The 22,390-nt window shown below is 46.4% G+C and overlaps 1 protein-coding gene across 11 annotated transcripts in view; it reads right to left on the reverse strand.

The window, feature by feature from the left end:
• FRMD4A (FERM domain containing 4A) overlaps positions 1-22,390 on the reverse strand; it is a 567,858-nt gene that overhangs the window by 3,731 nt on the left and 541,737 nt on the right. For 6 of the 11 annotated variants that reach the window (XM_075926045.1, XM_075926048.1, XM_075926044.1 and 3 more), the window contains exons 15-22: positions 22,012-22,145; positions 18,737-18,859; positions 14,873-15,101; positions 13,020-13,076; positions 11,544-11,781; positions 10,876-11,103; positions 8,590-9,449; positions 5,261-5,357 (exon numbers count right to left, since the gene is read on the reverse strand). In XM_075926045.1, coding sequence (XP_075782160.1) covers positions 5,261-5,357; positions 8,590-9,449; positions 10,876-11,103; positions 11,544-11,781; positions 13,020-13,076; positions 14,873-15,101; positions 18,737-18,859; positions 22,012-22,145 — 1,966 coding nt within the window. Of the gene's footprint in view, positions 1-2; positions 2,951-5,260; positions 5,358-8,589; positions 9,450-10,875; positions 11,104-11,543; positions 11,782-13,019; positions 13,077-14,872; positions 15,102-18,736; positions 18,860-22,011; positions 22,146-22,390 lie in introns of those variants that run through there. The other 5 variants (XM_075926068.1, XM_075926063.1, XM_075926050.1 and 2 more) reach the window with 3 other exon arrangements.

Consider the following 22,390-nt stretch of genomic DNA (forward strand, 5'->3'; position numbering starts at 1 on the left):
GAAGAAAGGAGATTACCATTAGAATGAATGCTACAGCAAGAGTTCATGCAAAAATTCAACCATAGACACACCACCATGGGACAGGAATGGGAAAGTAAAGAAAATGCAGCATGCTCTTTAGCACTTTGTAACGTTGGTTTTCTATACAATCACAGAGCTGGCAACTGGGGCAGATTCAGCAGGAAAGACCCACCCAAGTAGTCCTCTCCAGAGCAGCTCACCTCCATGGAAGCACTGCTAGGTGAACAGTTCTCATTCAGATCTCTACAGGCCAGTTTGGGTTAGGCTAATTTATCTGGACAAAACTGAGTTCAAATGACATTTCTTGGCCCTTCCTCACAATAGAATGTACAGAATTGTAAAGCCATCTTACTGTCCCTCTTTGGAGAGCAAGACAAACGTCTGGCCAGTAGCACCTGCTCCCATCGGTGCTTCTGACATGACTGATAGCTGAAAAGATGAGTCATGTCTAGTACAAACACACATGCAGGAATGCTTGTTTCTACAGGCATTCTTCCCTAAATGAGATGACGGAGGAGTGTCTAAAGAAAGAACCCTTTCTACCAGTGCATAAAGTGTGAGTGTATTTGCTGTAGATACACACATGCACCTTGATACATTCTAGTAGTGGGTCCTGTATGTAGGTGGTTTTCCCTTAGGCTATGTCTACACTATAGCCTTTTTGTGGAAAAATATATACAAATGAGCCTGTGTGAAATATCATTGTGCCTCATTTGCATAATTAATGAGCACCTGTGTTTGCTTTTGCTGTCTACATGGCTCCTTTTTGCGCAAAAAAACCCCTCTTGCACAAGAGCAATTTTTCTGGAAAAAAAATGTCTCGAGCAAAAACGGGTGCTCATTAATTATGCAAATGAGGCATAGCGATATTCCATGCTTAAGTGTCATTTGCAGGGCTCGCTGAACCGCACTGTCCAGCGATATGCGCATGTGCAGATCGCCGGATCCAGGTTCTTCCGGGTTCGTAGACTGCATAATTTGTCGAGCCCTGCTCATTTGCATATGTTTTTCTGCAAGAGAAGGGCAGTGTAGACATAACCTTAGAGTGATTCTCCAGAGTGCTTTTTCCCCCTCTGACTAGGGGGCAGGGTTGGCCACCAATACGGGGGAATAAAACCTTGGGTTTTTTTAGTGACTGACACAAAGGAGGTTGAAAGGACCTGTGTTGTCATCTCAATGCTTCTGTGTAGCACACCTTAAGCATAGCTATTGAAATGTGATAACAAGTGGGCCTTGGAAGTCATTTGAACAGGATAGGCCAGGACACTAGCAGCAAGACTGCCTGAGGACTTTTTTTTTCAATCAGTGAGTTAAAAAATGAGGTTCATGCTAGCCTTACAGAATTAAGGGCCGTTGTGTGGTTGTGTGAGGACAATGACTTTGGTGACCTGAGCATAGGCATACCATGAATTAATGCAAAGGCAATACGGTATTTTCTGTGTTATCTATCCCTTTCTTAATGATTCTAAACAGTCAAGTCTGTTGGCTTTTTAGACCACGTGATTTTATATGTATAGTTGGGATTGTTTTCCAATGTGTACGACTTTACATTTATCAACACTGAATTTCATCTATTATTTTGTTGCATAGTCACCGAGTTTTGTGGCGATCCCTTTGTAACTCTTTGCATTCAGCTTTGGATTTATATCTTGCGTAGTTTTGTATAATCTGCAAATTTTGCCACCTCACTCTTTACTCCTTTTTCCAGATGATTTATAATTATATTGAAATCACTGGTCCCACTACAAGACCCCACAGGACTCCACTATTAACTCTCAATTCTGAAAACTATTTATGCCTACCTTGTAATGGTTAACCTGTCCATGAGATGTCAGCCTATGACAGTTTACTTAAGAGTATTTAGTGAAGGTCCTTTTCAAAGGCTTTCTGAAAATCTAAGTACGCTCTATCGCCTAGATCACCTTTGTCCACGTTTTGTTAACCCCTCAAAGAATTCTGCTGAATGGGCGAGGCATGATTTCCATTTACAAAAACCATAGTGACACTCTCTCAACAAATCATGCTCCTCTTTGTGTCTGATCATTCTGTTCTTTACTGAAACTTCAAATCATTTGGCCTATTCACCAGTAATTGCCAGGTTCACCTCTGGAGCCTTTTTTTAAAAATTGGTGTCACATTTGCCATCCTCCAGTCATCAATATGGAGGCTGATTTAAATGATGGGTTACATACCACAGGAATGTAGTTTTCTTGCGCAAGAGGCCACTGTAGACAGGCGACATGAATTTCTTGCGCAAGAAAGCCCTATGGTTTAAATGGCCATCAGAGCTTTTTTGCGCAAAAGTTCTTAGGCAAGAAGCTGCCAGTTTAGACGTAGCCTTGGTGACTTATAACTGTTTAGTTGATCAATTTGTTGTTTAGATTTTATTTTCTTAGCACTCTTGAAAATAACTCTTGGCATGAAGGGACAACGCAGATTCCAATAAATTGCCTCTAAGACTGCACAGGAAGCCTATGGCTAAGCTGGGGAATGAACTTTGGTCTCCTGAGACTTAAACCATCCTTCCTCTCCACAGAAACATCCCCCAGCATTTTGTCCAGTGTGCTTTGGCAGGCCGTGCTTATCCACTTGCATTCCTGTCCCAAGTGGCACAAAACTTATCTTCATAGGGAAAACTAAGAGCTATAGATTTGCTGAAAGGGCCGCCCACATATGCTGGCGAGTTTTACAAATGCTTCCAAACTTGCTCTTCTAGGAGCTGAGCAAATTCTTGCTGTTACTATCCAAATGCCCATACAACCCAAATGCCTGCTCCTTACGGATACTGGGATGTCAACAGTTATATGCAGAGCACACGCTACAGGAAAAAGGGATGAAAGAATAAAACATCCCCTTACTATACCTCTATTCATCAGTACTTTGGTGAGTTGGAGACTCATCCATAGTGGGTGAGTTGTCTGTTGCTTCTCTGAACAAAGGAGTGCGCAGAGGGAGGAAACAGTAAAGAGGAAATGTTAAAGAAAAGAAATGACACACATTGTTAAGAGCTTATTAACACAGTGGGAAAACAAGTTGATGAATCACCTTAAGACAAAAGAGTTAGTGACATAAGAAAACATGTCAGGCACCTTTGATTCATGCTGGGAATTATCAACATGTATTGCTGTGGTGGCCTCTTTTTAAATTTTGTTCCCTTAATGGTTGAGTCATTTTAACTAGGCATGAATCGAGTAATGGATTTTCTATTTGATTCCTTTTTGCATGGGATGGTGGTCCAGACCCTCACGTGATGTAAATCTACAGAGCCCCATTCCCACCCCACAAGGGTCTGGCCTGGTCTTTTTGTTGTGTGAGGCTGGAAGTAGAAGTTCTGATGCATGGAAAAAAGTGAAAAAAAAAATCAGAGTTCTGCCTGGAAACAGGCGACTTCTCAAGTGGTTTCAGATCATATTAATTGTATTCGTCATAGGGATGTGCCCGAGGAAGGTGATTACAATGGGGGTTGAGGCAGAATCAGGGCTATGGTTTGGGCTCAGAGCGATAGCCTGAATGGGGCAAATCTCAGCTCTTAACCCTAGATTTCTGCCATATATTGGAGTCTTGCAATATGTTGGCTTCCTTTGAACTGGAACCAATAAAAATACCCACTTGAGTTTTGGACCTAACCCAAACCCACACCTGTTCATAGGGGGTTTGGAGGCCAAGCATGCTGAATTTGAGCATGCTGAAAAGCAGAGGAACTTGTCTGGGGATTGAGAGTCTGTTTTTATGCCCCCATCTTTGTTTTAAATCACAATTTTCTCTTAAATGCCTTCTGGATTATTGCTGCCATAAAACCAAATGCCACATGTGGATGTTGTTGTTTATGCTGGACTATCTGCAAGTATTTTTTTTACTCCCACAAAACCAAATATTTAGGTACAACAGAGTGGGCATAGAGATAGATTAGAGTAAGAATTTCAACATTCAGCAGTGTTTGTGCCCTGCAATGACTGTGGCATAAGCCCACCACATCTTAGTTCACTACTCCTAGAAGACCATTAAAAATGGTATAAGGTCTCTGCAACCCTAGGGCAACAGTTCTCAAACAGTGTTCCCTGAAGACTCTCCTAGTGCCTTCACAGAACAAAACATTCTGCGAATCAAGCTCTGGGATATGGGATGCTAGATAGATCCAAGAAAATGGCCCTGTTTTATCTGGCTTACAACCCTTGAACCATGCCTCTGACCAGCCTTCTGGATGTGTGCATGAATTGCCATAGTTAAGCACCCTGCGCCTTGTTTACACTGCAAGATTCCATTACTGTCTGAGAAGCTGGACCACTACAATGACATTCATAAAGAAAAATCAGTAGAAGTGCTACATCCAACATGGGGACCACAGGTGGCGCCTACACAGTTTTTGCAGAAATTCTCCCACCACTGGGTTGGCTCCGCGTTAGCACTGTAGTATACACTGTGGCTGTGTCTAGACTGGCAAGTTTTTCCGCAAAATCATTTGCAGAAAAACTTGCCAGCTTTCTACACTGGCCACTTGAATTTCCGGAAAAGCACTGACGATCTCATGTAAAATCATCAGTGCTTTTCCGGAAATACTATGCTGCTCCCGTTTGGGCAAAAACGGTGTCACATTTGCCATTTTGTCTTTTTCCAAAAGACTTTTGTGCAAAGGGGCCAGTGTAGACATCATAGTACTGTTTTCCGCAAAAAAGCCCTGATTGCGAAAACGGCGATCGGGGCTTTTTTGCGGAAAACCGCGTCTAGATTGGACACGGACGCTTTTCCGCAAAAAGTGCTTTTGCGGAAAAGCATCCTGCCAATCTAGACGCGATTTTTTCGAAAATGCTTTTAACAGAAAACTTTTCCATTAAAAGCATTTCCGGAAAATCATGCCAGTGTAGACGTAGCCTGTGTGTGGAAGACAGACAAATGCAAATGCACGACCAGTCTAAATTAGTGGTTTCCCCATGGCTACGTGAAAATTCTCTGCGGAGGTCAGTGAGTATCTGAGTGTGTTCCTGTGCCTAGACCTATTCTTTACCAGTGTCCTCTCCTTGCAAGAACAAGATCCGGAAGAACTGTACAAGAAGATATTCTCTCCCTCAAGTGTCAAAACTACTGTGATGATCTATTTAAAGATGAAATCAAATCTACATTTCATACTCGAAGGCAACTCTGGCACGTTGAAGTCAGCTTGGTGGTTTTGGAGTGGCTAGAGAACATTGTGAAAGACGAGGGAACGTTAATCCTCTATCCTACCCCACCCCCAGAGACTCACCCGGTCTGCCATGCTACGATGTGGTGGGGACTGCTTGGTGGTGTAGCTGCTAGCTCACTCGATGGTGTTGAACTCCTCTGGCTGTGAGGTAAGGCAGCTAAAATTGAGGGGAAAAACAGCCAGTGAGAAAAGGAGACCAGGGATAAGGAATTCCAGAGCCGTCAGCTCACTGAAGCAGGAGCTAGATATCGAGGTGTGACTAAACACAGCCCAGGAGTTGGAACGTCACTCTTACATATGGCTCTTTGCACATACACCCTGAGCAGCACAACTGCTGTGAGACTGGCCAGCATACTCCTAATTCCCTCTGCTGCACGCACATGACTGGCTCTGTGCTCAGATGTCTGGGGAAAATTTTGTCCCAACCCAACCTCCAACTGTGTAAGATTATATGGGCTGAAGACCCTTTCCCATCTACCAAACTCACTGCAACCAAGAATGGGAAATAGTCCTTCAAACCATGAAAACAAACCAATGTTTTATTGCCACTTGAACCCTCAGCACCCTAGAGCCAGAGCAGTGGATGTGCCACTGTCCCTTCACATGAAGGAAATGACGGTGCAGAGCCAACCTTCACAGACAACTGGGGGACTATAAGGAATCCTGGCCTAGTAAAATATAGGGGCTGCTAGCTGGACACGTATAACATTTGCTGTAGAAAACCCAGCGACCAAAGATGTTCTTTTAAATTTGGCTGCGGTGAACACGAGCATGGATCCCAATGTGGGTTGATCTTACTTAGTTTTATATTAATGACACTAAAATACCTAGACACTGTAAAGTAGCAGTAGTGGTTTTACAAGGGCATTTCTGCTTTAAGGGTCTATTAGGGTGTGTCTAGACTACAGGGTTTTGTCGACAAAAGTGGACTTTAGTCAACAAACTATACCTGCGTCTACACTGCTGCTGAGTTCTGTTGACATAACGTCAACAGAACTCAGTTGTTTTGTCGACAGCTGTAAACCTCATTCAACAAGGAATAACGCCTTTTGTCGACAAGAGTTCTGTCAACAGAAGGCGTTATTGCATCTACACCGTCCTTTGCATCTACACTGTCATGTCGACAAAGCGGCTTGCTTTGTTGACAGAACTGGATGTAGTCTAGACACTCTTTGCCGCCAGAAGCTTTGTCGACAACTTCTGTCGAGAAAAGCCTGTAGTCTAGACGTACCCTTTTTATATGAGCAAACCCATTCACAAACTTTTGGCAGACTGGAAACCTTTTATTTGCATATTCATTATACAAAGGGGCTCAAACCCAGCCCCTTCCTCTCCAGTGCCTCCCACCCTTGCTCCCGGGGCCCTTTGATCCCATGGGCTCTATCTTTTTGTCATTCCATCCCAGTACTCAGATCCCTGGAACAGAGACCTCTCCAAATCAGACATACGCTCCGGAGCACAATCATCTCTGAAGGACACTGAGGGCCAATAACCACTTTAGAGCAATGGCTAGTAAAATGATCGAGGCGTTTCATTAGCATTCTCCCACAGGCTGTTAAATTCTTTAACAGCAATTAAATGACATGCAAAAAGCAGAGAAAAGCAAAGTCTAATCTGTTCCTTACAAATGAAGGCCCCTGGGGTCATTATTATCCCATCATCACAACTGGGCTCCAGCTTTTAAAACAAGGGTTGGTCCATATTGGCATGGTCAGTGAAAGTGATTTACATTTGGGGCAACTAACCACTGAGACGATGTTTGGTTTTATCATCAGTGTTTTCCTTCTAAGATGCCTCATCTAACTGAACCGATAGGAGTCTCTACAGCTCAAAAGAGCAAGCATGTTAATGACGGTTTAGGTACTTACTGCTTCTGTTTGGGGTAGAACTGCCAAAGCGATGCTGAACTTTCCATCAAAAAGGGGCTACATACAAGTTTGCAGCACAAGAGAGCTGGCGCGGCTCAGGTGAGTGGGAACGGACTGTAGCCTTTTTACCATCAAATCAGCTCAGACAAACCCAGCCCAGGGTTCCTCGTGAATGAACGTTGTCGGCTGCTCAGTGCTCTGAGGGTCACGCAGTTCAGCTCTCAGTAGCAAAGAGCACCACTTTATAAGCAGGGCTTGACAAATAATACAATCTACTCACCCGTGGCGAGTAGATTGCAACCCGGAAGAGCCAGGTTCGGGCAATCTGCGCATGCGCAGATTGCCGGACACCACGGCTGGCGAGCAGGGCTTGCCGTGGTTCGGCGAGCCCTGTTTATAAGCATCACCACTAACTGTCACCCTTGATGGCAATCGCAACAGAGGTGCCCAGGGTGAGCAGGCCATGAGGTGGTATCCTCAGGTCAAGGCTGAGGCACATGGATAGGAGTGAAATGAGGGAAGCTTGTCAACGTGCTGCCCATGCAGTAGAAACAGCTGCCAATCAATCACTCCCTCGCTCTTGCAGCGTTGGGTTAGATTCATGGGTTCTGGCAAAGCCTCAGGTGAGTCCTTACTGGCATACAGGCTTGCTCAGACGTACTCGAACGAGAGGGGATGGCAAAGATGTATCGAATGTTAAACTAGTTCGTCTCACATCAGGGAAATGTAGCACAATCTCTGAACAGCTGCAAGGCCCTGCTGTTATTCAACAGGAATATTACAGGAGCGGCCAGAGGCCCAAACAGGACGGGGCGCCACTGAATAGGCACTGTGCAAAGACATGGCCCTGACTTGATAGAGCTTACAAGATTCCCCCGGGGGGAAGGGGAGGGGGATCACCTCTAGTGGTTGTACTGAAGGTACTGTATGAATCAAGGATCTCACCCCCTTCAAATAAGTCTTTTTAGTGGGGCCACTTGCTCTTTATTTTAAGGATTTTTTTGGCCATACCCGATATTCTTATGTTCTTAATGGAACACCAGTTAAATGCCTTACTCTTCTATGTATTTACTGGGAAAATCAGGTTCTCGAGTTGTGTTCTGTTGTTCCATATTGCTCACTTTAATGGACCCTGCCCACAGCGACAAACCTAATCAGCTCCCACTAATGGGGTTTCTCTCTGCTACCACTCTACAGGCCAGATCCAAAGCCCATGGAAGTTAATGGAAACATTACCAAGATTTCTGGAGGCTTTGGCTCAGGCTGTGGGGATCTTTCTTCTAGCCCTCTAAAGAAGTCGTTCACAACAAATGAGCCCTAGGAAAAACTCTCATCTGAGGAGACACAGTGATAACGTTCACGCTGTGCTAAACCCACCACCCTACATCCTGGCGCTGGACATTGGGCTGTTTACACAGGCTGCTCTGATTTAATTCATTAATTACCAAAATGCAAACGCACTGCAGTCATTAAACAGGTGAGCACCAGCTTGGATGTGCTGCCCCTTGGGTGGCCTCTCACCTGATGTTGCTTTACACATTTGAGGCATCCTCGTTACCCTGCTGTGCGCCACAAAGGTGCTCTGAGAAGATGTGCTGTACTGGGAGCTGCTGTCCGAGGAGGTGGAGCTCGTGTGCGACAGGCGGCTGTGCTCCTTGTGGGAGGCTGTGGACCGCTGGTACCACAGCCGGAGTTCGTCTGATACGGCAGTCCTGCCCGAGCCCTTCTCATGGCCCTCTCTGCCCAGAGATGGAGTCCTTATGATCTGAGAACGGGAAGGGGTCAGTCTTACAGAGTCTACTTCGTCCCCGTGCCAGTTCTCTTTAAACATTCCCCCTGCCGTGTAGGAGTTGGAGGTTTTGAATTGTGCTTTCACACTGTAGTGTCCCTCCTGGTCGTTCTCCAGGCTGCGTACCACTACGGGCGTGGAGCTGCCTTCGATGTACAGGGGGTACTCTTTGATCCTGTACTGAGAGGAAGGCTGGCTCTGGCTGTGCAGATAGACGCCGTGATGCCCCGTTCCGTTCCGTGCGGCCAGGTTGGGCATGCTCCCTGAATTAGAGGAGACCAGGTTTCCCGCAGATTTGTGCCTTTGCCTCTGCCGCTCTCTGGCTTTCGAGGGGGAATCCTCGGCCAGGGTGGAGTAGTTGGGGTTCATCTGAGCGGGGTAGTAGTGCTCAGAGCTGGAGTGGCTGGTGCAGGAAGAGCAGTCATCCATGGGGTCAGAGCCATTACTGCTACGAGTCCTTGGGGTGTAGAAATCGGGGCTCCCCGTCTCATTCTCTGACCCAAGGAGCTTGCCTTGGGACTCTAAGCTGGAGCTCCTGTGTCTAAAGTGCTGAGCTAAACTGTGGAGTCTGGTCGGGCTGATGTCTACTGACCTGCAGGTGTCAGGAAGAAAGGGGTTAGGTCTGCGTGGTTAACAAAGCACATAGGGTCTTGTTTGAACACTTCATGCCAACGCAGCATGTTCCAATCAGCGCGGACACACACAGCTACAGCCCGAGAGGTGCTGGGTGCTCCCAACTCCCACCAATTCCAAGCAGGCATATTACTGCAGGAACTGCAGCTGGCACACCCATCTGGGGTGAACGTCCCACATCCCTGCCCAAAGCCCCAGCCAGTGGGCTTTATGGAGGAAACCTAAGCAGCGGGATGGGCTTGGGCCTCCACAGGCAGCTCGTGGGGCTGCAGCTCTGATTGCTGTAGATTGAAAATCGCAGCCAACTCCCCTCCCACATTCCTTGGGTGGGAATTTGGGGCCACTAGGTGCAAATACTAAGGATGCTCTGGCTCCTCCCCAGCCTATCTGGAGTCAGTAAGGCACCCTGTTTCTGCGGCACCCGGGGGGGCACGGAGGCCTTACAACACGGCTTTCCACTAGCCGCCTCCCTAGGCAATCCCAGCTATTGGGCACAAGAGGTGCAAAGGGCACCGTCCGCGGGGGAGCTGTCGATCTGTGCAAACCCTGCCTCTGGTTTCTGTTCTTCGGCTGCTGTGCCCCTTCCCTGCTGCTTTGCACGTGAGGTGCACGGCCCGTGCTGTCAAGTAGCTTTGAAAGCTCTGCAGGCCTTTCCTCATGCTTACTGTGAAACTGGGGCATGGAGGGTGGCTTATGCAGCACCCTTCCCTCCTCCTCCTTCCCCCCTGAGTGACTCTTGTTTGCTCCTCCTTCATCTGAAGAAACCCCTTTATTAAATCAGCTACACTTTGCTGGTCTCTTGATTGGCTTTTGGGCTTAAGAGTGTCACAATATGACTGTCCTTCATGCGAGCACCTGAGTTTGCATGTGTAGAAGGGTGTTTACTCTTGCCCACACCGGTGTGGTCTTTACGCTGAATAGGCTCATCCCCTTAAAAAGTTTGTCAGCCACTCAAGGAACAGAAACGAAACCATGTGACCAATTAGTCCCACCTCTACTTGGTCCCATGGCCTTTCTGCATACATAGTTCACTGCTGCAGCAGTGTAACACTACCCAACTTTTCGTATCCCAAACGGGAAGGGTAATTCCCTAACCTTGCACTTCACTTGAACGCTGCTATTAACCCCTTGTCGCTTTCAAAGAGGGGCTTGGCGGTTGTAATGCCCATGAACGGTCAGAACCTTTGTAGAACACCCACAGGACTTAGTTTTTATTTGAAGGAACTAAAATTGACTAAGCAGAGGATTCAAGCCCTGATTCAGGAACGAATCCCCACTGAGGACAGACCTCCTGAATCCAGGCCTCTGTCTCTGAAGTATGACAACAACAAATACTTGTGCAGCAACGAAGTGAGGCAAGTTGTTCTGGGAGCGGCAGGACTTACCTAGTGGAATGGACATAATGCGGACTGCGTACCCGTAGATCTGGTGTAGATGGCATGGTGGACTGGGAGTTCCAATGCGGGAGGCTCCTGATGGGGCTATTTTGCAGGGAGTTGCTCCCTCCAGCCTCTGCACAGCTTCCTGTGCTGGGGAACCGCTTGTGACTGCTGCAAAGCAAACGCTGCGTTTCACGCATCAGACAGAAATGCTCTGCACCCAGGCGTTTGAGTCTGTGGGACAAATTCAGGTCTCAGCTACACACAAGCCGATCCTGCTGCAGTGAATGGAGTGCCACGCACACAGCTGGTCTGAATTGCTTTTTGCAGTATCAACTGTTCAAACACAAGCGCAGCAGACGTATCAGTGAGAGGCTGTTGTCCGTCCTCTCCAGTTAGCTTTTAAAATGATCCGATATGGGCCAGCACTTGTGTGGTTATAGCTACTACTATCGTCTGTGGTGTAAGGATTTACCAAAAGAGCTAAATAGCATTCGAGTGAGTCTATCTGTGCTGTGAGATCAGGGATGCGCTTTTGTTATGTAGCTCAGGTTAAAGGCAGCCTCTCCACCATATACGCCATTACCAGAAAAACCTGCCCTTACCGTACCAAATGGGCATCCTCAAAAGGGAGGATGTTTGTGTAGCCAGTGTTCTCTGAGTGTCTGACTCACCTGGAGTGACTGTGTGAGGATCGTTTCTTGACCTTTTCGTAGGGTTCGTCCAGGGATGACTCGCTCCACATCTTGGGCTTGATAGGGGACTTGTCATAGTCATTCCGGTGGTAGTGCATTTGTCTTAGTCCTTCCAAGGACTGTGGAGGCGGGGGTCTGTTATGCAGGGGCGGCCGGGGCGGGAGTCCTTTGTGAGGTGACTGTAAGGGGGATATTGTGCTGGTAACCTGAGAATCCTCTGCAAAGAGAAACAAGGAGAGCAGCTGATGCTTTTGAAGGACACCCAGCTGCAGTGTGGCTTTCCCCCAGCATACCCAAGATCACCACTTGGCTACAATGCGTCAGAGACACTTTTCCAGTGCATGCATTATATGGTAATGAACTTAGGGCCTGATTTTCAGAAGAGCTTCTGCTGACGCTCTAGGTCAGTGTTTCTCAACTGGAAGGGTGGTCATGTGCAGTAATAGAAGTTTCGATCCAAAGTAAAGAAAATAAAACTCGTCCAGATCCATGTGCGTTAGAGCTCTGCTGCTTTCATGTTTGTGCTGGCAAACTTTTTCACACACACACCTCCACTCTTCCCCCACCCTTCTGCACACCCTTCCCCCACTTCAAGGTCAAGGATTTGCTGTCAACCTCCTGAAAAACATACCCCAGTTAAACAGGCTCCTTCCTCCAGCCTATGTATCTTGTGGGTTCAGTTACCGTGAAAAAGTAAAAAATGTAAGAGAGAGGGTTGCACATAAAATTTTGGTCTTTGACTCAGGGGTCCCTGATCTGCAACAGTTGAGCTACATTTCCTTAGTGCAACTTAATAAAGGAATCCCAGGGTGATATTCTAAAGTCTGTGTTACGTAGGAGGTCAACAAAGCATCCTATTGGTCCTTTCTGGTCTGAATAATCTATAAAATAGGGGGAGCTCTGACGCTCAACATCCCTGAAAATCAGGCCCTTTAGTGTGAGTCATATGCCATATACAACTAATTTGGGTGTCTTAGGGGGTTGTGGAATTATTACAATCTCTATGAGCCTTTTCCTACAGAGTACACACTTATTTCTGCATCTGTATTTTATACATATAACTGACAAAACTTTCAGAGAGGTTGATGGAAGATGGTTGGTGTCTGAAATTGTTATCTGAAATGGCAACGGTGGTGGTGTTCTAACTGGGCTGGCCCCAGGATATTAGACAGACAAAGGGGGTGAGGTAATATCTTTTATTGGGCCAACTTCCATTGCTGAGAGAGACAAGCTTCCCAGCCTACACAGAGGAAGAGCTCTGGGTAAGCTTGAAAGCTTGTCTCTCTTGCCAAGAGAAGTTGGGTCAATAAACCATATTACTGTACCTGCCCTGTGTGTCTGTGAAATGAACCAGGCATGCTGCATACTGGGGATCTCCTCCGTTTTCAAGGGGATGCAGATGTCCTACTTCCCTTTACCATGCTAGGTTTCTAAGGTCTGAAATGGACAACGTACCGTCCTCAAGAACAAGGGCATCTGAGAGGGAGCTATCCTCACTGGCGATGTTTCCTTCTGAGGAGGAGAACAAAAATAATTAAAGGGTTGTTTGTATCTCAGTGGCTCCACATTGAATCTCCACAGAATCTTCCCCCGTTCATAGAATACAGTCGCCCCTTGCTCTCCACACTGCCAAGAAGCAGCACGATTTCTATGAATACAGGCCAGCTTACGCAGTCCTTACTCAGGCAACGCAGAAGAAAGACTGAGTGAAAACTCTAGGCTGGCTCCCTTGACATGCTCAGCTTCCTCTTGGCAGTTGCTGAGTGCCTCCAACTCCCATTTCAGTGGGTAGTAGCACTGAGTCAAAACCGAGAGTTCAAATCCCCAGAGAGTGTAAAATGACATAACTCCATTAAAGTCAATGGAGGATCAGGCCATAATGGCCTCAGGATTTGACCCCCTCAATCCTTATAAAGTTACCATTTGGTTGCCAAATAAAAACAAATGCAAGATGCTATGATTGTACAATACTGCGAGCGCCCTCTGACGCAACAAAGGAACCAGCACCCCACTCCTTTTGCCAGAAGTGTTCTGACATACACATCTCCCTGGTATTTGCATCTGTGGCTTGACATGCCCTGCCAATGAGCGGACAGGAACTCAAAATGCTTTCAGGGCAGCAAAATGCAGCTGGGCTACAAATAAGGAAGCGAGAGAAGGGCTGATAATCTCAGCTCTGGTTTATAAACAGGAAGAGAAAAATCTCTGCTTGGCGCATGGAAAGGGATGGGGACTCTGTTTTCAGGCTTTGAAGGAGGTTACTAGAAATTACTTTTAAAAAATTGTGTAAACCATAGCAAGCGTCCCCAGGAGTCTGCTTCTGTAAACAAACGTGATGCTGATGATAATTACGACTACGTTTCAATCACGGGTAGTTTTAGTAAAAAAAGTCATGAACAGGCCATGGACAGCAAACAAAAAGTCACAGCTCATGACCGGTCCGTGACTTATACTATATACCCTTGATTAAAACGTGGGTACTGTGGGGCAGCCCAGGAGCACCACAGAGCTCTTTGAGGCGGATGCACAGCCCAAAACTTCTGGTGGTGCTGGGAAGGGGAGGAGGGGGGAATCTGGCAGGCTCCCCATCTGGCTCCTGGAAATGGCCACCCAGAGCACAGGCTTCACAGCTCCCATTGGCTGGGAACTGCGGCCAATGGGAGCCATGGGGGCAGCACCTCCGGGCAGAGGCAGCATGCAGAGCTGATGGACATGTTGCCACTTCTGGAGGAGCCTCCCCTCCCACTACTGAGATGTGTGCTGCCCAGAGCCATCACCTCCACCTGCATCCCAATCCCCTGCCTCAGCCCTGAGCTCCCTCTTACACCCAAACTCTAGCTATTGCTGGTGGACAGGGGAGCGTGGTGGTGCTGAAGACACGGAGGTCCCAGAAAGTGTCAGAATCCACTGGATTTAATATAATGGCTCTTGGCCAAGGATCTTAAGCAGCTTTACTAATATTAACTAAGCTGGCAAAAGTATTGCTAAACCCATTTTACAGGTGGGTACACTGAACCATAGACGGGTTAAGGGCCTTGATTATGTGCACATAGCCTGAAATTTACCCATGTGCTCTGAGCCAGCACAGCATCTCGGCACCACTCAAGTCCCATGCCAGCCAGAGATGGTAAAATACACAGACTCAGAGTCCAGTAGAGGGAGAGGAGCATTACTGAGCTACACGCTAGACCAGGGCTTTGGGCATCAGGACTCCTGGGTCCTATTCCTACTTCTTGCTCAGTGGGGGTGAAATTCACTCCTTGTGTCGAGGCCTTAGAGCTAAGCACCAGGCCCCGACGCGCCCTTACCGTCTATGATCAGGGAGGCTCTCTGAGTTGGCTTCTTTCCAGATTTGATGCGGTACTCGTTGATGGCGTTTTCAATCTCCTGCAGTTTCTTTAGGGCATTGAGATAGGAGGTTTTCCTTTGTTTCTTCAGCTTTTTGCTGACGTTGGGGTCACTGGCCAGGCGCCGAGCAGCCTCAGTGATCTGCGACTGAATTGCAAATTCCCTCTCCAGGCGCTCCAGCTCGGCTTCCTGTCAAATTGAGAAGAGATTCTGGCCGTCACAGCTTCACGGTCAGATCCTCAATGGGTGTAGCTGCATGGCAAAGCTCTGCTGACTTCAACAGGTCTATGTCTCTTTACCCCAGCTAAGGATCTGGCCCTACCTGGCATTTAACAGAGACGAGCCATCTACCGATCTGCTCCTAACTCAACCACAAGTGCATTATCAGGGCCAGTCTGTGCATCTGCTTCTCAAACGCGTGAGCACCTGATCGCACATGTGAACTCATGATTTCACAGGGCTGCACAAGGAAAGGATGCACAATCCAGGCATTATTTTGTGACGCTCGTCAGCACTAGTGCATTCTGGCAGCTGATCTGATATGGCTGTGTCTGCTATTTGCCTTGCAGGAAAACACTCATGTATCCCTGTATAGTGATGTGTGTGAATCCCAACATCTCCCACACGTGTTGCTAAGGTGTCTGTCACCATGGTGACCGAGTGCTGTATGAAAATGAAACATCAGGATGTTGCACTGATAAGTCCAAGGGGAAAAGCATGACATTTCAGTGTAGTATTACTGGTTAGCACTTGCATAACACTGGTACAGAGCCGATCACCCACTGAATAACTGTCAAATTCATCCTGGTTACAGTCCAACCCTACCAAAGGTCATTAATGTGAGGCAATACATAAACATACGATGACACAACATTAGCATGAAACTTCACAGAGGTGTGATATAAGAGGCCATGCATGATGTAATGATTTCAACAGAAGGCGCTGACCAGGCCAGAAAGCCAGGAAGTTAGACCCTATTTGGCCACTGCAGAGTTAAACTATGCTTAAAGCAGGGATAACAGAGTTAGGGCCAGGTTCCGAGTTGGCGTAACTGGCATTGATACTCTAGCATTAAGTCAATGGAGCTATGCCAATTTACCCCAGCAGAGAATCCAACTCTTTGCTTATAGCCCGTGAGGATGAGAACATGGGCTGGAATTTTCAGAAAGGTGAAGTTCTCTTACACACCCAAGTCCTATTTACTTTCAGTGGATTTGAGCTGCAAATTAAAACATTAGCTTTGCTGGATGGTCAGTGCTCAGACTGCAAGCCCTTGTAGCCACATATTCAGTGACACCTTATTTGTTTTCTGTATTCAAGTCCTCTCAGTTTACCAACCTTCATATACTCAGCGGTTGATGCTATAGGAGTTAATCCCTCCTCAGGTCAGGATGGCTCTCTCAAGTTTTCATTTTGGGCATCTTGGCTTCAAAATCCCTCTGCTGTCGGTGAGTCAGCATTGTTTTAAATCTATAATTACAGCTCCTCTCACATTACTGCCAGATGAAGGCCTGGTTTTGTTTTGTAAAATGAGGTTTTGCTTTGAAGATTTTATAAGCTCTGTCAACACTAAACTTATTAACGGTGCATTCAACACAATGGACATTTAAGACAGAGAGCCCGATCTGACTTTTTCTTGCAAAACACCCACTGAAAGTAAGCAAGGGCGGGTTAAGGTTATCTAATCATGGTTAAAAATAAAGGTAGCAAGGGCTCAGCCCTGCAGTTCTTATTCAGACAACACTCACAGTGAAGATACTGATTTTTTTCCCAAAATCAGCCTTCACATCATCAACAGCTGTCTTCATTTGTCTGTCTCCCATTCATCTTTTTTCTGATGGACGCCGTTATGCATATTGCCTTGGAGTACCAGGGCCATTCATTTGCCTTCAGATGGAGCCCTGCCTTGGTGCCAACTCTCGTGACAATTTGAAGTTTTATTTAAAGTTCCAGTTCCTAAAATCAAGTGATCCTGAGAGAATCTCAACTTTCATTAAAAAAAAAAAAGTTTGTAGCCTTCATAGTTGCAGAGCAAGGCTTGAAAATGTGAACTCTAGAGGCTCAAAAATCAGAACACAAATAAAGAGATCATCTCATGATTTTGAGGGACCTGACGCAGCATTTTTGAATGCTTGAGGATAGGAATCCTGTGTTACCAAAATGAACATTATTCACAAAGGCAGAGAGGGGCTTTAACCTCTTTCGCTATAGAAAAGAGCCATTCTCTTGCACACATGGACTATGCATCACTATTAGGAAAAGCACAGAGAGGAAAACAGACTCCATCCAGTGTCCCTGCCTGGAAGCCTTCTCTGAAACACTAAGGCAACGTCTACACTGGCAGCAGCGTGTAGCATTCATGTAGCTACATGCTGCACTGAAAGACAGGCTGGCCCACACTGCAGTGTGCTACACGCATTAGTGAAACGCTTTGGTAAGGGGAGGCAGTGGGGAAGGCTTCATCGACTGCCGGCTGGACGAACTCCAGCAGCGGGGAGCCTTAGTCGTTCTGTGCTGCTAGAGCTTTTACTCATAGTGGGGAAAGGCTTCGGTGGTGGGATACTACATGGCTACAATAGCAGTGTAGACGGGGAGGCAGGGCTTGGACGAGTAGTGAGCTGGGTAAGGTATACCCTTGGGTACATATCACCCCCTTCAGGTGTGTCTTTACTCTCCTAAGCTGTGACTCTCAGTCTAGCCTGCTACCTGCACTGGGGAGCTACACGCATATGTACAGTACATGCCACCAAAAGAGGTGTGCTTTGTAGATACAGCCCAAGACACAGGAATTTGAAGCACTGCAGCACACAGTGGGCAGAGTTTTCGGGAGTCAGTGCTTTCCTTGTAAAAGCTAATTAAAATGTGCTAGCTCATGAGTCGGTTACTTCAGTAGAATATCTCTCCCTGGCTCCTCAAACACAAACCCCAAGAGCTTTGGTTGTTCATGTTATGAGCAGAAAGAAAATGCTAACAATATAGTAAAGGGTTAATTCTCCAGCTGACTCCAACCTTCCACTAAAGATTCATTTTCTTCTATTATAAAAATAAAAGGAAACTCAAAACTAGACTATCCACAGGTGTCTTGAGACCAGTCTCCACAGACAATGGCTTTTCTGTGAATTCCGGTCCCGCCTTACAGCTGCTCTGGGGCTGTTTTCACAGCCATGGTTCAGGGCACTGACCCAGCCAACTGTGGGAGAGAGAGCACAGAACAAATGCTCCCAGGCACACTTACACAAACACAAGACAAGCTGCCCAGAGGCAGGGAGGATGGCTCCTTTGTTTAGGAGTGGGGAGTAAAGTGTATTTGTCTTGCAATCACAGGACCAGTTGGAAGAATTGACCTGACACTTTATAAAAGGACTTTGGAGGAAACTCTACCTGGCCAATTTTAGTACTGTGTAAGAACTACTGCAGGAAGGGAGGGAGAAGAGCTACGAATACTCAAAAAATACCAGAAGTGGTTCGAAAGCCTGGAGTAACTCGGAACTCAGTCCCATGAGTAGTTTAGACCTGCACCTACTATTCAGCTATTGGTCTGATTAAGGACAGCTTGCACAGTTAGCAAGATTAGAGCCGTAAGCAACTCACCAAAAGCTACTTTTTTATTCCTGTGTCAGAGCTAGGGCAGGAACTCAGTTCCTGGCTCCCAGTCCTATGCTCAGACCAGCATCTTCTCTCACCCCTTCCTTACCCCAAATACGAGCAAAGAAAGAAAGAAATTAGTAAGTTCAATTAAAAGTGGTGGTCTCTGAGTAATACGCTGAGGGGTGTCCTAGACAAATGATAGATAAATTAGACAGGACTGGAAGGCAAGTCCTCACCTCTCCTTTTGGCAGTATTTTCTGTTCATCCAGTTTAAAGGCAGTCCCTATTCTTCGCCTTACCATTGGTGGCTCCTCCCCTGGATCTAGGGGGTATTCCCTTGGCAGCTTTCCCGTGAGCTCCTGAAAACATAAGGTGCGATTAGTGAGAAGGGGAATATGCAAAAGCAAACTCATCCCGGGTAGAGTCTGAAAAATGATTGTAAAAATAGCATTGCAGGGTTCCATTGTATATCATCTTTCAGTGACCCCGAATCAACTGATAAATATGCAGATTTTTCTAACTTCCAGGCCTGTGAACTCAGCCTATGCTCTGAAAGTCAAGCGAAGTCAAACAGGAATATATATTCTGCAACTAGAAGAAAAATTAACAATACTGTTAATGATCTGCCAGGCTAGGTACTGCCCATCAGCGGGATGTCACAGCATGATGCATGAGCCAGATCGGATGCCCCCCCCCCACATTCCTTCAGCAGTGCTGTCACTGTGGAGAAACCAGTAAGGAAAACAAGTTTCCAAAGTTATTTGGTGACCGAGAAGCCAGCAGACCTGGCTCTGAATTCACACAGGGAGCGAAACTGTCAAGGGCCACTTTTACAGTAATTTTTTCTGATCCATAACTGCATGTTAAAATACTAATCTAATTCCTGATTGGTCTAAGATCGCTGCAGTGAAAACGCTGTTGAAAACAGTGGCTGGTGCCCAAGTACCTGTTGGATAACTTTTTACTAACTGAAATCTGTGCCAAACTCCAGGCTATGTCATGTGCCGTTTTGGAGCAGTATCAGACTTAAAGGGTCATTTGCAAAGATTAGTTCCACGTGTGAAGCCGACCCTGCACACTTTCAGAGCCAAGGGACGTGCGCAGGGATAGATTTGAAGCATGCAGAGGAGCAAGTGCCAGAATTGATGCTAACCCTGTGTTTTTTCTGGTTCCTACAAAACATCTACACAGACCTGAATTAAAGGCATCCAAATGCCTGCAGAGAAAGGCAAGAGTGTTGCTACAAGGAACAACCCAGCTTCTTGAGCTGAACAGTCTCTGCCTAAGGACAAAAGGCTTTTGTGTTCTGCAGCACCAGCCTTGAGAGGATCCAGCTGGCCGAAAAGCCTAAATCATCTGAATCCCATAGAACAGTGGCTGACCTTAATGTGCAGCATGTAGCTCAGCTCCCTGCCTCCTTCATGCCCGCACGACCCATGCCCCAATGGGGGCTTTCTTTCTACTGTTTTCAGGTCACGGGGAAATGAGGCCCTGGTGATTTCAGTCCTTTGCTTAAGCAGTTCCCAACACAATGAATTCCTAACCCAGTGTTGCACTGAACTGCACAAAATGCCCTTAGCAAAGGTTGTTTAAATGCTTCCCCCTCCAGCATGGCTGTTTTAGATCTTTTTGTGTAACGTGTTTATCCTATGGCACAAAATGGCTGGCTGCAAAGAGTGTGGTGAGATACGGATACTGGAGTTTTCTACTGAGCATCAGAGTGGTCCTTTATAACCCCAATCGTAACATGAAGCATGGAGGGGGGAGGGGAGAGAGTTATACCTTTAATGGCTCCTTTGCCAAGACTCCTGAATACCCACAGTTTTGTAAGAATAAAATCCACATGGGCAACTGTGCTGCCACCATAAGCTGAAAAGGATTTACAGGTAAGGCCTGAAATCTAATCTGAATTAATAAATAACGGAAGTAATGGCTGTTGCAAATGGTTTGGACCATGCTAGTTTGATTAAGCCCATGTGTTATCCCCTCCCCCTCCCAATTTATGTTCCTCTGCCTCATTCTAACACAGCAATTCCCACAGCCAACAAACCGATTCAGGACCACCCGAGAGGAAACGCTTAAAATAAAAGAGCCAGTGAAACTTTTGACCACTTTCTGCAGCTGGTCCAAGCTAAATGGTTTATGGGCACTTGGGGTCTGACCTGATTCTGAAAACATCACTCACAAAAGTAGGCCCTTCAAAGCCAATTGCGACTTCTTCCCTCAGGATTGCTCATGAGAGGAAGGGTTGTGGGATGAGGCCTGCACATATTTCTTCACATTCTTTGTTGAAAAACTGTTTTTCTCCTAATTATCCCAGCTGGTGTTCATGGCAGAGCCAAGTCCAAACAAAACTCAATGAAATTTTAAAAAATGAGCAGAGGTCTTTTTTCTGTTTGTTTTTTAAAGTGATACACACCTAATGAGCCCAGGACTGTTACCCAAAGGCAGATCTCTCATTCTCTATTCTAGGCAGGGATTTTTGTTAAATCTGGATTTTTCCAGGCCTGGGAAACAGCAAGGGTGTTATGTATGCACGTGTGATTGAAGTGTAAACTTCATATAAGCAGCTGCTAATATTTATTATGTTTTCAGGAACAAACACAGCAAGGATCCTAACTTCTCCAACACTTGAAATGGTTTTACGTTTGTGCTGACCTGCTTTCAAACAATCCAGTTAAAATCAGCCCCAACAATAATTAAACACAGACACATGCCAAGCACAACATGATCTCATCATATGGCAGCCAATTAGCCCCATAATGATGTGTAGGGCAGAGAGGTGATTTTCTCTGGAGAGTGTTAACTAACATTCTCTCTACTAGCGAGTCTGATGATGTAGCCCAGGGACCTCCCCAGCATTTGTCATATTTCATGTAGGCAAGAAGGAAAGATGCTGCAGTACCAGCTCACCCCAACTGTGGTGATTTAACCCATGCACCAGGCAACAGGATTGTGCTGTGACATAGCTGGGAGTTGGCGGAGCATGGAAAGAGAGCACCTAAGACCGTGCCTCCTCTAGGAAAAGAGGCGTGTTAGCTAACACATCTTTCTTCTACCGGAGGTGAGGCCTTAGGGAATATACCAGGCCAGGTGTCCACATCATGGCTAGACCAGATGTGCCATTTATAAGCCTGAACCTATTCCCATTGAAGTCAATTGCCCATTGGGAGCCTTGTTGAAGGACGCGGAGTAGCTAAGCATCCCCAACTCATGACAACTTCAATCGGAGCTGCAGATGCTCAGCACCTTGCTGGATCAGGTCTCCTGGGTGCTCAGTTGGCTTGGAATGAGTCCAATTTCTCCAGTGTAAAAAGGGCCTTGAGGCAGCTTTAAACATGAGGAGTCTGGAAGTTACCAAGTCCCTCAGGCACGATGCACTTGGAGAGATACGCTTTAAGAAGGCTTTCGCCTCTCCTTCCAGCCTCCATCACTTTTTCAAACGCGAGCATGAGCATATAAAAACACAAGCCACAATGTTTTCTAGGGTTATAAAATGTCTATTGCCTACCGCTTCTCGGAGACACAGTTTCTTTAGCTCCTCCAGTCGCTGGCGCAGGGTCTCTTCCAGAGCTTCCTGCCTGGATTTCAATGCAGCCAGCATGTCTTTCTTGGCAGACTGAGAGCTATCTGACTCTTGGGAACCTGTCAATAAACAATGATTTCACTAGGCCAGCTGACAGCAGAACACACATCTGGAGCATTAATGAATTTTACCAAAGCCTACACTTTGGATGGGAGCTTTCCAAAGAAGAACCAGACGATGAAATGAAGCAGGTGTTACACAGTCCTGTTTGTTTATGACAAGTTCTTAATGCTTAAGCTAACAGAATGAGGTTAGACATCCGAGTATAAAGATATTCTGTAATTCTCTTCGATGTAAATAAAAA

The sequence above is a fragment of the Pelodiscus sinensis genome, chromosome 1 (assembly GCF_049634645.1).
Source record: "Pelodiscus sinensis isolate JC-2024 chromosome 1, ASM4963464v1, whole genome shotgun sequence".
Taxonomy (NCBI): Eukaryota; Metazoa; Chordata; order Testudines; family Trionychidae; genus Pelodiscus; species Pelodiscus sinensis.